General features: G+C 43.7%; 1 protein-coding gene across 7 annotated transcripts in view; it reads right to left on the bottom strand.

Annotated features, from left to right (window-relative positions):
• Positions 1-8: 8 nt before the first annotated feature.
• Positions 9-15,946, bottom strand: part of RABL3 (RAB, member of RAS oncogene family like 3) — a 48,699-nt gene continuing 32,761 nt past the window's right edge. Inside the window, exons 8-10 of one of the 7 annotated variants that reach the window (XM_084835376.1) lie at positions 15,728-15,815; positions 15,016-15,054; positions 9-5,799 (exon numbers count right to left, since the gene is read on the bottom strand). In XM_084835376.1, coding sequence (XP_084691502.1) covers positions 15,048-15,054; positions 15,728-15,815 — 95 coding nt within the window. In that variant the 3' untranslated portion in view covers positions 9-5,799; positions 15,016-15,047. Of the gene's footprint in view, positions 5,800-9,714; positions 12,886-15,015; positions 15,816-15,946 lie in introns of those variants that run through there. The other 6 variants (XR_014787916.1, XR_014787918.1, XR_014787919.1 and 3 more) reach the window with 6 other exon arrangements.

Consider the following 15,946-nt stretch of genomic DNA (forward strand, 5'->3'; position numbering starts at 1 on the left):
TTCAGACAGATTTTGCAGAGGAGGAAAACTGCTTGTCTTTTACAGGCTCACATTTATAGCAGTAGCAGAAGCAGCAGAAAATAAAAGAAATTCTCAAATTGTACAATGCTGCAACAATATTAACATTAAACAGGAAAAAATGAAGGTATCTTAAAAAGGGATACTCTAAAAAAGTGGGAAGGGGGTTCAGCAAACCCAAGGCTAGCAATTCAAAAAGTAATTAGCAATAATTAATCACATGATGCCATTCTTAAAAAATCCACATTTTATTAACAAAATACTAGTAATCAAAATTGAAGCCTATGAACTCGGTATCATATTGACTGGCTTTCAACTCTTTTGCTGAAAAATGTTTATATATTGAAGTTTATATATTGTTTATATATTGAAGTAAGTGATGTTACAAAAAGCCACCTCCTATAGCAGGTTATTTTATTTTAGTCTGTACGATTCTTTTAAGAAACAATTCTGCTTTTTAGACGCTCCACTTCTAGGTTCTACCACTGCCACACCAGCTTGTTTGTCGCCTGCAACAATTGCAGATCTTCCTTGATCTTCTCTGTGAACCTTTGTATTTAAAATCTTTCGGCTGAATAATCCACTGCTCCTCGGTAGCGTTCTTTTCCAACATCCAACTAAACCCCACAGATATGGATGAATGGCATTCACAGCTTGTGAATCTTGATGTAGCCACCCATAGTTTCTTGCGGATTTTGATAAAAGTCAAACGAAAAGCTCTCTAATCACTCTTTGAAAAAGCGTTGTAGACCCCAAAGCAAAAGACGCAGCGATCCTCTTGCTAGCAAGAAACTTGTTGGAACAGGGCTAACACAAGGCTGACTGTGCATCAGTCTCCTACAGGCAGAAGGGTCTGAAAGAAAGCACGGATTCCAAGTAGATCTTTGATCAGGTCGGCGGTGTAGCTTACCTAAAATCCAAACCACCGAAACGTACAAAACAACCGCGCCTAGGAAACAAACAACGGCCCGACCAGGTGTTCCTAACTGGGCGACGTGGGGCGGGGGCGGTGTCTGTCACAGTCTCAGAAGCGCTGTTGCCAAAAACGCCGGGAAGGGTGGGGATTGCTGCAAGGCTGGCGCCAAGGCAGCTGTAATGGCAGCAGGCGCCAAGATCGCTTGTCCCTCTGAGCGCGGGGTTGAGGGACGCCGCCGCAGTCCGCGCCTCATCCCGTGCGATCACGCCGCTGCTGCTGCAGTTCCTCCGTCGCCTCCCTCCAGCCGTTCCCAAGTACTGCAACCACAAGCGGCGTCGACAGCAACAGCGGCTCCTCCCCCGTACCTACCCACGGCGCGCGCCGGGATGGGAGAGCTTGAACCGACAGCTGGTAGGGAGGGGAGGGTGAATGATTTTTTTATGTCAGCTAATTCTTCAATAAGTGAAAAGTTCCTCGTTGCAATGGAAAGAAATGGATTTCTGATCCAATCATAGCCTTGGATTTCAACATTTGGGAAGTAACGATGAACTTTCTCTCCGAGCAATGTTAAATGGTCAACAATTAGTGAGCTGATATCACATTTTAGCTGGCACTCAGCAGTTTTGGAAAACATTTCAAATTCTTCTTTCACTTTCCTTTTCCAAATTGCTATTTTGTCTCTCATAGCACAAATTTTATCGACCGCTGTTAAGGTATTTTCTCCTTTTCCTTGCATACTGGTGTTTATTTTATTCAGATGTTCAAATATGTCAGCAAGATATGCCAATTTTGTGCACCAAAGTTTGCTTTGAATTAGATCGCAGAATTCATGTTGCTGATTTTCCTCAAAAAGTTTAAGCATCATTTCCCCCAATTCGTATACACGACAAAGCACTCGACCTCTTGAGAGCCAATGAACTTCTGTGTGTAGTAGAAGCTTTTTAAACCTTGCCCCCATTTCTTCACAAATATGAGCAAATACTCTTGATTGAAGAGGTCTACTTTTAATGTAATTGACCATTTGAACCACTTTGTCCAAAACTTTTCTTAATTCATTTCCAATGGTTTGCGCGACTAGTGCTTCGCGATGTAAAAAGCAATGAGTAATTATATTTTCATTCCCTTTCTTTGCTAAAGCTATAAAACCTTTTGTTGAACCACCCATTGAGGGTGCACCATCTGTGCATATACCTACACAATTTAATCATTGCAAATTATTTTCCTTCAGGAAGCAATCTAAAGTGTTAAATATATCTTCACCTCTAGTTCTCATTGGAAGATCTAGACAACACAAGAATTGCTCAATAATTCTGTCAGTATGAATGAAACGTATAAAAACCAATAATTGTGCTAACCCACAGACATCTGTTGCTTCGTCTAAATAGCAATGTAAAGATCATATTATTGTCTTGAAAAATATCCTTCATTTGCTGCTTAATGTCATCAGACATGTTTTGAATACATCTTCCAATCGTGTTATCTGCCAAAGGGATTTTATTAACTTCTATCTCAAATTTGGGCCCAAACATTGTTCGGACAATAGCACAGCAAGATTCCTTTATGGTGGTTTCGGCAATAGCATGTGGGTCCTTGTTTTTGGCAATTATTTGAGCAACCAAGTAACTTGCCTTTTGAGCTTTCTCTGATGTCTTCATTCTCTTTGTGAATGATGCAGACTGCTTCTTTATAGATTTTGAAAGCTCAGTAAAGTATTCTACTGGTTTTTCTGACAAATGACAGTGTTTTGAGGTAAAATGATCCTTTATTTGGTATCATTCTTTAATTTGCAAGTATATCCCCACAAACTAAACCCTGGGGACAAGGATTATTTTCATTACCAGAAAATGTGAACCCCAGTTTCTTATAATGTTTATTGTATAAATGAGGCTTGGAAATTTTTCCTTTACAGTTCTTACGTACTACTACAGACCATTCAACAGCTGATTCTTGCATAGTTTCCTCTACAGCAGCTACATTTTGTTCATCGCAAACATCATCTTCACCAGCTTTCCTTTTCTTAATTAGAAACGGATCCATTTTATGGGTAATTCAACTGCAATTTAATGAATAAATCTATGCGGATTTATTTTTAGGTTTTAGCATTAACTAAATATGAAAATAACAGGACTGTTTTTAGCGTTTATCTTTCTCTGTTTTTTCTTATGAAAATATCAGCACCTGCGCGCCATTCCCACAGTGATAAAGTGAGATAAAGATAGGAATCAGGACCAGGAGAAAATGTGAAAAATAAACAAAATTAACTAAAGTATTTACAATACATATTAGGACACATAGGTCCAGGTAGGAGCTCAGCTGCAAAAACACATGAAGTAGAGAAGCAAAAGTCCAACAAAAATGGTGTAAATATATATGTCTCACTACAAGGCTATAGTGCTGTAAATATTTGCAACGCCTATGTCCAGAGTCCAGTTCCAGCACTCTCCGGTGGTACACTGCCGGTGGGTGGTTAATCCACAATTGCAGCAGAGTAAAAATAAAAATAAAAGGCAGAAATCAAATTATAAGTGCCACGTGGTGAGTGGCTTGCTGTTTGCCACATTGGGTTTGGGAGGGTGGCCTCCCTTCAGCCAGCAGCAGGTGGGTTGACTGGGTGACAGCCTGCAGCTGCTCGCCCGGGTGATTGGGAGCATGCTGATTCTGAGGCTTCTGGCCTCCACTGAGCTCTGTTCCAATTGGCCAAGATGGCGGACAGCCCACTCGGTGCAGTCCCAATCCAGGACCTCCAGGGGACTCCTCTGCTCAGCACAGCAGAGAGTTGGGAGTGGTGTAACTCACAACTAATTGCTCCGTTAAAGGAGTCTCCAATGAGAATTCCAAATTCTCCACATTCCTCGTGCAGCCAGCGTTGCCACGCTCCTCGCCGTACCACTCCAACACCGCCAATCACTTGCATCCTATGTCAAGATGCCACACAGTCCTAAAGCAGCTAATGTTAAAGCAGCTAAGGCTTAGCTGCTTTAACATTAGCTGCTTTAGGAAGTTTCAGGGGAGGGGCCAAGGAAAGCAAAGGCGAGTAAGGGAGCTCTGCAGTGCCCTTCCGCCCAATTTTCTGCATTTCGCGCGACACGCCTACACGCTGCCACCAACACACTAATGTGTCGCGGCACACAGTTTGGAAAGCTCTGATGTAGAAAGTGATAACAACTGTGAGGGAGGTGGTGGAGCTAATGATCTCATCTTGCTCCTCATGTGTAGAGTTTACAAACAATGAGAATGACTGAACAGGGCTAGATTCTCACAGCCATCTTAATGAGCATGAGAGTGAGAATGAGAGTGAATGCACATTCAGCATAACATGTGAATATATCCCTAGTGTGAGAAATGAGGTTTGCATGTCCTTTTCCACCACAAAGGGAAAAAAAGCAAGGATCAGGGCCCTGATCCCTCTGTTCCCCCTACCTGTGCATTTCATCCCCAACCCTCCTTACATTCTAAGGGTCAAATTGCATATTACTTTAAAGATGTAGCTAGGCCCCCCCTTTTACTCAAAAGTAAGCTCATGGGGCCTTACATGGATCAGGACCATAGAGTGGTGGGTAAGGGACTTTAACCCTTTGTCCCATGCCTGCAATTTTCATTACAACTGGATGCCTTCTTAGTAATGTAAACTGGAGGCATGGAAGAGTTGGTTTTCACAGTGGGAGCACAGTGATTGGCAAAAGATTAAAGTGTGTTCCCCCCCCGCCCCCCGCCCATGCTAAGATCCCAATCTGTGTATTAACATGTAGTCTCACGTTGTGATGTCACATTCCATAACTAAAGGAATAGGCATTGCACACAGAAGCCCTCTGTAATAGAATTCCTCTGAAAACCTTGGGGTACTGGCAGAATTTTCCTGCCAAAGGCTTTTATGGGGCAGAAAAACCTTAATAACTTTTGAACTGCTGCTTAGAACATCACCAAACCGCTTCAACAAGCCTATCTGAAAACATCACCAAAATGATATGGCAAGCTGCAGCTTGGAATAATAAAGGCAAATGTGCCAATTTTCAGCACTTTTCAACATGCTGTATCTGTGGCAATTTCCATCAGTTTGGTTTGAAATTTTACACAACTATAGACCTCATCATGTAGACTGGATGCCAAGCTTCAGGTTATTCGCTCAATAGCTGTCATTTTTATAACCATTAGAATGGTGTGGCTTATAATGGAGGAACCTTTTTTTGTGTGTGACTCACCTTAACTAAAGGGGCACTGTTGTGCCCCTTTAATATTAATCATCCATATAGTTTTATTTTTTTAAGTATTAAGCAATGCCATTCATTTTCAACATCATTTTTTCAAATCTCTTCTGATTTCCCTAATTTGTCTCTGAGCAACGCTTTATTGCTCATAGATATTTCTAAGAAGAGGTCCTGTAGCAACAGACTGAATCAGTAGCATAGCATCATCTGGAATATTGCTTAGTAAACAGGAATGCTGCTAATTTAATTATTTATAAATCTTTGATTCCTGAATTATTTTTAGAGTCGCAGTCAGCAACACCATTCTGGGCAGTAATATGGGTTCATAAATCCTTTAAGATGCATGAAAACATTTTGTTATGAGATAGCACATGCCTACAGTGATGCTCAACATACAGTGAATTTATTCCAAAAGATCTCAGATTCTTTCCAAAAAGATCTGGGAAGAAGTGCTTCTATGTATATTCACAAGGACCTGTATTTGAAAAATCTTGTTCATTTATGTGGTACAGAATCTAATTTTGCTTAGCAGAAGTATAACAGGAACGTTGCAGTAAAAACATTTCCCACAGTCTCTGGATGGCAAGCAATGGGTCAGTCGTAGTGAAGACTCCTTACAAAGCCACCTCCGATTCTCTTTCTTTCCGAGAAGCTAGGAATCTGTCAACAGACAAAAATCCCTATATTAGAACTGGCAATAACTTCTGGTTTATCTTGTACCAACTGAATAGCAGTAACTCCTTATTTAGTGATTCCTTGATTTTCACTCTTTCTCCTAATATTATTTATTAATTGTTAATCACATATATATACCACCTTTCCACAAATGTCACCAAGGCAATGTACACCAAATAAAAACAATAATTCATAAAAGAGAAGGTCTGAGTAAGGATAAAAGTCTGGTTGACTATACATTGTTTGTCCTTGCCCCAAATTATTTCTTTTCTAGTGTATTAATGTAGTAAGCCCATTTTTCCTTAATTCTACTCCAAGATGGCATTCAGATGAGGTTTCTGTGATTTCTTTAATAGTTGAATTTCAAGTTGCTTGCTTTGTAGAGAGTGAATGATGCACTGCTGAAAAGGCACAGGGGTTTGCCTCCCTTGACAGTGAATGCAAAATCCTCCTCTCATTCTGACTTACAACTTCAATTTTCTTCTTCAGACCTGTGTTTCTTATGATTTAATGATGCCATACTTTTGTAAGAGCCTTCCATGAATCTAAGATATCATTAGATGTGGGATTAGATGCCAACACAAATGCCAGCATCAGATTAGAATGGTGAGGCGTCCAACTCATTCACAAGATCTTTTTTTGAACACTATAAAGAAGGACTGCCAGACAATTCCTGACTTGGAGGGAGCAAATTAATCCTCCATCTCCTAGGTTAGGCCTGCAGAGCATGGGTAGAGGGGAAAAGAGAGAAGAAGGTACAATTAATTTCCCCTTTTGTTATTTCTTTATTATTTTTAAACAGATTACTTTAGAAAACAAAGCACTGCGAAAACTGACATTACTATTCTTTAGACACTGAACATAGTAAAACCTATTACGAATATTAAAAAGCTGTGAGACTCATCAAATACCTTCTGTTCTAATGGCCAGTGAAGAGAGAAAAGACTGTGGCAGATTAATCCCACCCTCCACCCCCACTGACTTCCTAGATGAGGCCTGTACAGCATGGGTGGAGGAGGTCCCCGTAGCCTGGCCCTAACTCTTGCAAGGAGCCTAAAGGTATCCAAAAGTGGACAATACTGACTGACCTCTTGCCCTTCTCCAGGCCTTAGTAGCCTCATCTTCAGCAGCCCACACCTCTTAGGCAGCTGCTTCTATCTCCTCCCCCTCCATGTTTCTTCAGCAGCCACCTCCCTCTTCTCTCTCTCCTGCATGCCAGATTTTCCCCTTTGCCTTCAGAGGTGCCTGCAGTGAAAGTGTGCAGACACCGGGGACTGCCCAGTCCATTGGCGTCTTGGGGAGGATGCCTGAAGCCACAAAATGTGTGAACACCTTTGTTGGCTCACACTGAACTGTCAAAGAGCCACAGTTTAGCCATCCCTGGTATAACATTATAGAAAAGGGCTGGCAAAGAGAGAGAAGTATGCAGTCCTCTAGTCCTGCCCTCCCCTTGCATGCAATTCCAACAGAGTAGGGAATAAGGCCCTCGACAGAAAAATAGATACCCACATATTATGTGGGTATCTAAACAAAATTGATCGATCGATTTCACTTTTAGACCACCCAATAACCCTGGGCAGTGTACAAGTAAAAACAGAAAAAAGATATATATAAAAGATTGTGATGTGCATACATACACAAAAGCATGCATTTCAGTAAGTATTATTTATCCTGTGAAACTGATTAGTGTGAAAAATCCCTCCATTTATTCATCTTTGTCTTCCTATGTAAAGGGCTAAATATTAACTGCAGGAAAATTAAAGATGCTAAAGTGCAGCCTCCAATCTTCTGTTCTTACAACCTTCACAATTGGTGTAGCCCCAGTCCTCTGCAATCCTCATGAGCATGTCCCACTGAGTTCAATAGCTAATGTTCCTACACCACAGGTAATCATTTCTGGTATTTTTCTCAAAGCACCTCAGCGCTGAAAAGATGAAACTGCCCAGAGACAGGAAGCTATTACAGCAACTGTGCTATAAACATTCATTGTTTGAGTGGCTTGTCAAAAATAAGTCCTGCCAGACAAATCTGATCTCATTTTTTGATCAAGTAACCTCCCTTGTAGACCATGGGAATGCTGTAGACATCATATACCTCGACTTCAGCAAAGCTTTCGACAAAGTGCCCCATGATATCCTGATGAGCAAACTAGCTCAAAGTGGGCTAGATGAAACAACGATCCGGTGGATCCACAGTTGGCTACAGAATCGGACTCAAAGAGTGCTTATCAATGGGACCTTCTCAAACTGGGGAGAGGTAACGAGTGGGGTACCGCAGGGCTCAGTCCTGGGCCCAGTGCTCTTCAACATTTTTATTAATGACTTGGAGGAGGAGGTGCAGGGAATGCTGATCAAATTTGCAGATGACACAAAATTGGTAGGGATAGCTAATACTTTGGAAGACAGAAATAAAATTCAAAGTGATCTGGATAGACTGGAGCGCTGGGCAGAAAACAACAGAATGACATTTAATAGGGACAAATGCCAAGTTCTGCACCTAGGAAAAAGAAACCAAATGCACAGTTACAAGATGGGGGATACATGGCTCAACCACACTACAAGCGAGAAGGATCTTGGAATTGTTGTCGATCACAAGCTGAATATGAGCCAACAATGTGATGTGGCTGCAAAAAAGGCAAATGCTATTTTGGGCTGCATCATAGAAGCATCGCTTCCAAATCCCGGGAAGTACTAGTTCCCGTCTACTCAGCACTGGTTAGGCCTCATCTGGAGTACTGTGTCCAGTTCTGGGCACCACACTTTAAGAAGGATGCAGACAAACTGGAGAGGGTTCAGAGGAGGGCAACAAAGATGATCAGGGGACTGGAAACAAAGCCCTATGAAGAGAGACTCAAAGAACTGGGCATGTTTAGCCTGGAGAAGAGAAGACTGAGGGGAGATATGATAGCACTCTTCAAGTACTTGAAAGGTTGTCACAGAGAAGAAGGCCAGGATCTCTTCTTGATTATCCCAGAGTGCAGGACATGGAATAATGGGCTCAAGTTACAGGAAGTCAGATTCCGGCTGAACATCAGGAAAAACTTTCTGACTGTAAGAGCAATACGACAATGGAACCGATTACCTGGGGAGGTGGTGGGCTCTCCCACACTGGAGGCCTTCAAGACGAGGCTGGACAGCCATTTGTCAGGGATGCTCTGACTTGGATTCCTGCATTGAGCAGGGGGTTGGACTCGATGGCCTTGTAGGCCCCTTCCAACCCTACTATTCTATGATTCTATGAGTGGAATGGCAGCTTGGCAAAGCTGCTAACTCTAAATATACTAGTACTAGTTCCCCTCTACTCAGCACTGCTTAGGCCTCATCTGGAGTATTGTGTCCAGTTCTGGGCACCACACTTTAAGGAGGATGCAGATAAGCTGGAGAGGGTTCAGAGGAGGGAAACAAAGATGATCAGGGACTGGAAACAAAGCCCTATGAAGAGAGACTGAAAGAAATGGGCATGTTTAGCCTTGAGAAGAGAAGACTGAGGGCAGATATGATAGCGCTCTTCAAGGACTTGAAAGGTTGTCACAGAGAGGAAGGCCAGCATCTCTTCTCGATCATCCCAGAGTGCAGGACACGGAATAATGGGCTCCAGTTACAGGAAGCCAGATTCCGGCTGAACATCAGGAAAAACCTCCTGACTGTTAGAGCAATATGACAATGGAACCAATTACCTAGGGAGGTGGTGGGCTCTCCCACACTGGAGGCATTCAAGACGAGGCTGGACAGCCATCTGTCAGGGATGCGCTGACGTGGATTCCTGCATTGAGGACGGGGTTGGACTCGATGGCCTTGTGGGCCCCTTCCAACCCTACTATTCTATGATCCTATATTATTTCTAGCATTTTCTTCTCTTACAATAGCCTCAACCATATGGCATCAGAGAACCTATCCTTACCATCAAAGGAAACAACTATCAGGTGGATCCACAGTTGGCTACAGAATCGGACTCAAAGAGTGCTTATCAATGGGATCTTCTCAAACTGGGGAGAGGTAACGAGTGGGGTACCGCAGGGCTCAGTCCTGGGCCCAGTGCTCTTCAACATTTTTATTGATGACTTGGAGGAGGAGGTGCAGGGTATGCTGATCACATTTGCAGATGGCACAAAATTGGGCAGGATAGCTAATACCCTGGAAGACAAAAACAGAATTCAAAGTGATCTTGATAGACTGGAGCGCTGGGCAGAAAACAACAGAATGACATTTACTAGGGATGAATGCCAAGTTCTGCACCTAGGAAAATGAAACCAAATGCACAGTTACAAGATGGGGGATACTTGGCTCAACAATACTACAAGTGAGAAGGATCTTGGAATTGTTGTAGATCGCAAGCTGAATATGAGCCAACAATGTGATATGGCTGCAAAAAAGGCAAATGCTATTTTGGGCTGCATTAATACTTAAGTATAGCTTCCGAATCCCGGGAAGTACTAGTTCCCCTCTACTCAGCACTGCTTAGGCCTCATCTGGAGTACTGTGTCCAGTTCTGGGTGCCACACGTTTAAGAAGGATGCAGACAAACTGGGGAAGGTTCGGAGGAGGGCAACAAAGATGATCAGTGGACTGGAAACAAAGCCGTATGAGGAGAGACTGAAAGAAATGGGCATGTTTAGCCTGGAGAAGAGAAGACTGAGGGGAGATATGATAGCACTCTTCAAGTACTTGAAAGGTTGTCACAGAGAGGAAGGCCAGGATCTCTTCTCAAACATCCCAGAGTGCAGGACACGGAATAATGGGCTCAAGTTACAAGAAGCAAGATTCCAGGTGAACATCAGGATGAACTTCCTGACTGTTAGAGCAATACGACAATGGAACCAATTACCTAGGGAGGTGGTGGGCTCTCCCACACTGGAGGCATTCAAGACGAGGCTGGACAGCCATCTGTCAGGGATGCTCTGACTTGGATTCCTGCATTGAGCAGGGGGTTGGACTTGATAGTCTTATAGGCCCCTTCCAACCCTACTATTCTATGATTCTATGACTATTTTAAATGAAGCCCCTGCTCTAAGCAATCAGAGATCCTTTGAAATTGCTATTAATTTCCATACACACAAAAGGAAGTAAAAACAATGACAAATTTGATCTTTCCCAGGAAATGCCACTACAATCCTTATTATGGCCAATTTTAAAAAAAAAATCGGAGGTGCACACACTGCATTTGGAACACAAATAAGGTTAAAAAAAAAGTTCAATTATTTTAAATAATGTTCAATTTAAACCTTGAAATCACAATCAATCACAAACACAGAATCCACCCAAGGCCTACCATATAACACAAAACTATAACTTCAGAGATATGACTAGTTTCTTGATAAGAAAATAACTTCCTCAAACATATGTGATTTTTTTTAAACCCTCAGATAACAACAAATATTTAAAAATATATAAGCAATATTTGGAACAGAAAACTTAAATTAAAACTCTGAAAACCATAAAGAAAACACAGGGAAGACAACAGCCAGCATGGTATAGTGGCTAGAGCATTGGACTGGGAGCTGGGAGATCTGGGTTCTAGTCCCCGCTCAGCCATGGAAGCTCACTGTGTGGCTTTGGGCCAGTCACAGACTCTCAGCCCAACCTACCTCACAGGGTTGTTGTTGTGAGGATAAAATGGAGAGGAGGATAATGTAGGCCACATTAAGGTGGGATATAAATGCAATAGATAAAAAGCTCTTCCTTACAAGACAGCTCTAGCCATGAGATTCTATTAGCTCAGGGAAATACCTTCCTCACTCAGATCCCCACCAAGTGCTGAGCTGGTCATTTTTATTGGCAATCCACAGTGGGGCCTGAGTAGGGAAGGTATTCTTTAACTATAAAGTGTTTTAAATGTAAACTCAACAGACCTCCTTGGTTGGAGCTGGAGAGGAAAAAACAATCCCCAGGCTAATTAGTACTGATTTGAGCCGGCTGGGCTCAAGTTGCCTGGGAAGCCTCTTATCTGCCCAGCTCTGATGCAGGGCGGCAGTGCCCTGGTGTTGCCGCTGCCAAAGGCAGGGCTGCCCCTTTGGGGGGAGCTGCTTCGGTGGGGCGCAAGAGCAAGCCCCCCCCCCCAATATTGGGTTGATTTGACTTTGCAGCTTTTATGTGTGGGGCTGTTTGTCTTAAAATCTTGTTATGTGCCTGGGAGAGAGGGCATGGGCCAAGTCGGGGGACTTGAGGGGCCCCCAGTTAGTGTGGTCACAGGTCAAGGGAGATATGGTGTTGGGTGGAGGGCTAGCCAGCTTAGGGGAACTCAGCCCAGAGAGTTAATGACTGTGGTGAATCGAGCCCTCTCCCCACCTGCAGGCATGGTGGCTGCCCCACTAGCCTCCCTCAGGCCTCTGGATGCTGTTGTTAAATGCCAGATCGGTTCAGAATAAGACCTCCCTTATCCATGACTTAATAGTGGATGAGGTGGCCGATCTGGCATGCATAATCGAGACCGGGTGAGCAGGGAAGAGTTGGTTTCTCCCAGCCCTGCCCACCGGGGTACTTGGTTCAGCATCAGGGTAGACCTGAGGGCCAGGGTTGCTGTGGTCTATAGGAATTCCATCTCCCTCTCTGTCCATGTGACTACTAGTCTGGAGTGTTTGCACCTTGTGTTGGGCCAGCGGGACTGACTGGGGATTCTGTGGTGTACCACCCACCCCGCTGCTCAACAGACTCTCTATCTGAGTTGATGGAGGTGGCCTTGGATGTTCTGTTGAGATCCCCCAGGTTCTGGGGGATGTCAACATTCATGCTGAGGGCACCTTATCTGGGGTGGCTCAGGATTTCATGGTCTTTATGAGGACCATGGGACTGTCCCAACATGTCATCAGCCCAACACATGTAGCGAGGTATACTCTAGACTTGGTCTTCTCAACTGGACATGGAGATTATGGTCTGAAGGTGGGGGACTTTGCATCAGTCCCTTTGTCACTGTCTGCTGAGGTTTAGACTTACATCAGCTTTTCCCCTCTACAAGGGTGGGGGTCCTATTAAGATGGTCTGCCCCTGGAGGCTAATGGATCCAGATGGTTTCCAGAGGGCTCTGGGGAGGTTTCTGGCAGATAGCCCTGGCTTTCCTGTTGAAACCCTGGTTGATCTGTGGAATACAGAAATGACCTGGGCAGATGACAGAATTGCTCCTGTGCACCCTTTCCTGAGTAGAGCTCATCCTGCCCCATGGTATACTCCAGAGCTGAGAGCAATGAAACAAAATAGGAGACAGCTTGAATGCAGATGGAGAAGAATCCCTAGTGGGTGCAATTGAATACTGGAATGTGCCTATGGCAAAGTATATTCAGGGGCACCAAGGGTGGCAAAGAAACAACATCTTGCTACTTCTATGGAATCCTCTATGTGCCGCCCAGCAGAGTTTTTTAGGATCGTCCAGGGGCCTATTACATGCTGGCCCCAAGGACACCATCGAACTGTCTGAGGCCCACTGTAATACATTTGCTAGACACTTCCAGGATAAAATCTCTTGCATCCACCAGGACTTAGATTCCAGCGTTACAGCAGATGAATCTGGTGCGGTATTCAGAGTACAGCCTTGTCCAGTTTTCTTGGATGAGTTTCAGTTGGTGTAGCACAAGGATGCTGACAAGGTACTTGGACAGAGTTGTACAACCACTTCCGTATTGGACTCTTGCCCCTCTTGGCTTATAAAAACTGGTAGGGAAGGAACAGCTGGCTGGGCCAGGGAGGTGATTAATGCTTCCTTGCGACAGGATGTGGTCCTGGGCTGCCTGAAAGAGGTGGTGATGAGATCACTCCTAAGAAACCCTCCGTGGACCCGGAAAATCTTATTAATTTTAGGCTGGTGGCAAATGGTCTGCTCCTGGGCAAGCATCTGGAGCTGGTGTGCATTGCAGTAGTTTCGCTTCTACTTGAATGGTCAGCTCCAAACAGTGGTGCTTGAAGAATATTGCCCCATGTATCCTCCAGTATGGAGTTCCGCAGGGGTCAGTTTTGCCCCCATGCTATTCAACAACTACATGAAACGGTTAAGTGCAGTTATACGGAGTTTTGGAGCGTGTTGTCATCAGTATGAGGATGACATGCAGCTCTATTTCTCCTTCTCAGCTTCTTCAGGTGAGGCTGTGGATGTGCTAAACCAGTGCTTGGCTGCAATAATGGACTAGATGAGGGCTAATAAACTGAAACTCAATCCAGACAAGACTGGGATGTCAGTTCTTCTGCCTGGATGGAGCGTGCTCAACCTGTTCTGGATGGGGTTGCACTCCCCCCGAAGGAGCAGGCTCGTAGCTTGGGAGTCCTCCTGGAGGCATCTTTGTCACTTGAGGCTCAAGTAGCCTCAGTGGCACGGAGTGCCTTCTACCAACTTCAACTGGTGGTCCAGCTATGCCCCTATCTGGACAGGGATAACCTGGCTTCAGTTGTCTGTGCTCTGGTAACCTCCAAGTTAGATTACTGCAATGTGTGGGGCTGCCTTTGAGGATGGTTCAGAAGCTGCAGCTTGTGCAAAGTGCAGCTGCTAGATTGATAACAGGGACCAGAAGTTCTGACCATATAAGATTGATTCTGGTCTGATTGTGCTACCTGCCTGTATATTTCCGAGCCCAATTCAAGGTGCTGGTTTTGACCTATAAAGCCTTACATGGCTCAGGACCACAATATCTGACGGAACACTTCCCTCAAAATGAACTGACCAGTACACTATGCTCAGCATTTAAAACTGTCCTCCAGGTGCCTCTTCCAAGAGAGGCTTGGAGGGTGGCAAGAAGGGAAAGGGCCTTTTCAGTGCCCCCACCCCCAATTATTATTTTTATTTATTTCATTTCTATACCGCCCAATAGCCGAAGCTCTCTGGGCAGTTCACAAAAATTAAAACCAAAGAGCACACAATAAAACAATTATGGAATTATCTTCCTGATGAGGCCCACCTGGCGCCAAGATTGTCATCTTCTCAACGCCAGGTTAAAACCGTCCTCTTCTCTCAGGCATTTGGCAGCATATAATGAGTTTTAATAAGGTCCACAATTGTTTTTGGTTGATTGCTTTAAATATTGTTTTAGATAAATGTTCTGTGTATGTGCTATTTATATGTTTTATGGTGTTTGCACTTTGAATAATGTATTTTTAATGGTTTTTAACTTTTGTGAATTGCCCAGAAAACTTCGGCTATGGGCCAGAATAGAAATATAATAAATGAATGAATGAAATGAACCTACATTGTCCAAGAAATTAGAGAAGGAGAATGCACACCTACCTGGTTACCATCTCGTAAGAAGTATCTCTTCTCTATGACCTGAAACAAAATTAAAAGGAAGAGCCTGGTAACTGTGATATATGTGCAATTATTGTTTCATGCAATAGGTCTAAAAGTCATCACCAGTTGAACAGAAACTTCGTGTCAATGCACCAGTTCCTTAGACTGAAGGTTATAATCTGAAAAGAAAATATGCTTGTTTCGGAAACAAGGGTCAGCTTTCACCTTACTTTGGAATCACTGATTTTTCAATACTCTTTAAGGGATTTATAATGAAAACATACCAGAGTAGATCTTGTCACAGTCCAATTGTTTGAAGTAACTGTGCTTCTTTATGGTGCCATTTCCCAGGGTGGATGCCAATTCCACATAACACTGCAGTTAGGAACTGAAACTGGTAGTGGGAAGCCAAATGGTAGCATGACAGTATTGGCAGCTGTGGGAAATCTGGAAACTGGGCTGGAGCCTCAACCTCTCTGTTGGCTCCCACCAGCCATTTGCATTGCTTTCCCCCTTCCCCCTCTGCCCAGACTTCCTCTTCCCTTTGTGTTGCCCTTCCTGTTCCCAAAGAAACAGGAATAAGACTTAAGTTCTACACTGGCCCCTCTTATCTCTGCTTCCATTTTGAATTAAGGACAGAATGGTTGGTGTACAACATCAAATAAAAAAATGGAGTCTGGGGGCAGGTAGTAAAGTGGGAAATTTGTCTTACCTGTTAATTTCTGTTCTCTGTGGTTCTGGGGTAGGACAGGCTTGATAGATAGGACTGTGCCTCATTTTGATCAATAGGCAGGGCCACACTACAGAAAGACCAGAAGGGAAGGGGTTTCCCCTCAGCACCCAGAACAAGCCTAGAACTTGAAAATAAACCTACTGCCAAAAAAAGGACTAATAGTCAAACCCAGTTCCACAGAGCCAAAACAATGGCAAA

This window comes from Heloderma suspectum, chromosome 2, assembly GCF_057233095.1.
Source record: "Heloderma suspectum isolate Gila_16-S chromosome 2, 16-S_ref, whole genome shotgun sequence".
NCBI classification, from domain to species: Eukaryota; Metazoa; Chordata; class Lepidosauria; order Squamata; family Helodermatidae; genus Heloderma; species Heloderma suspectum.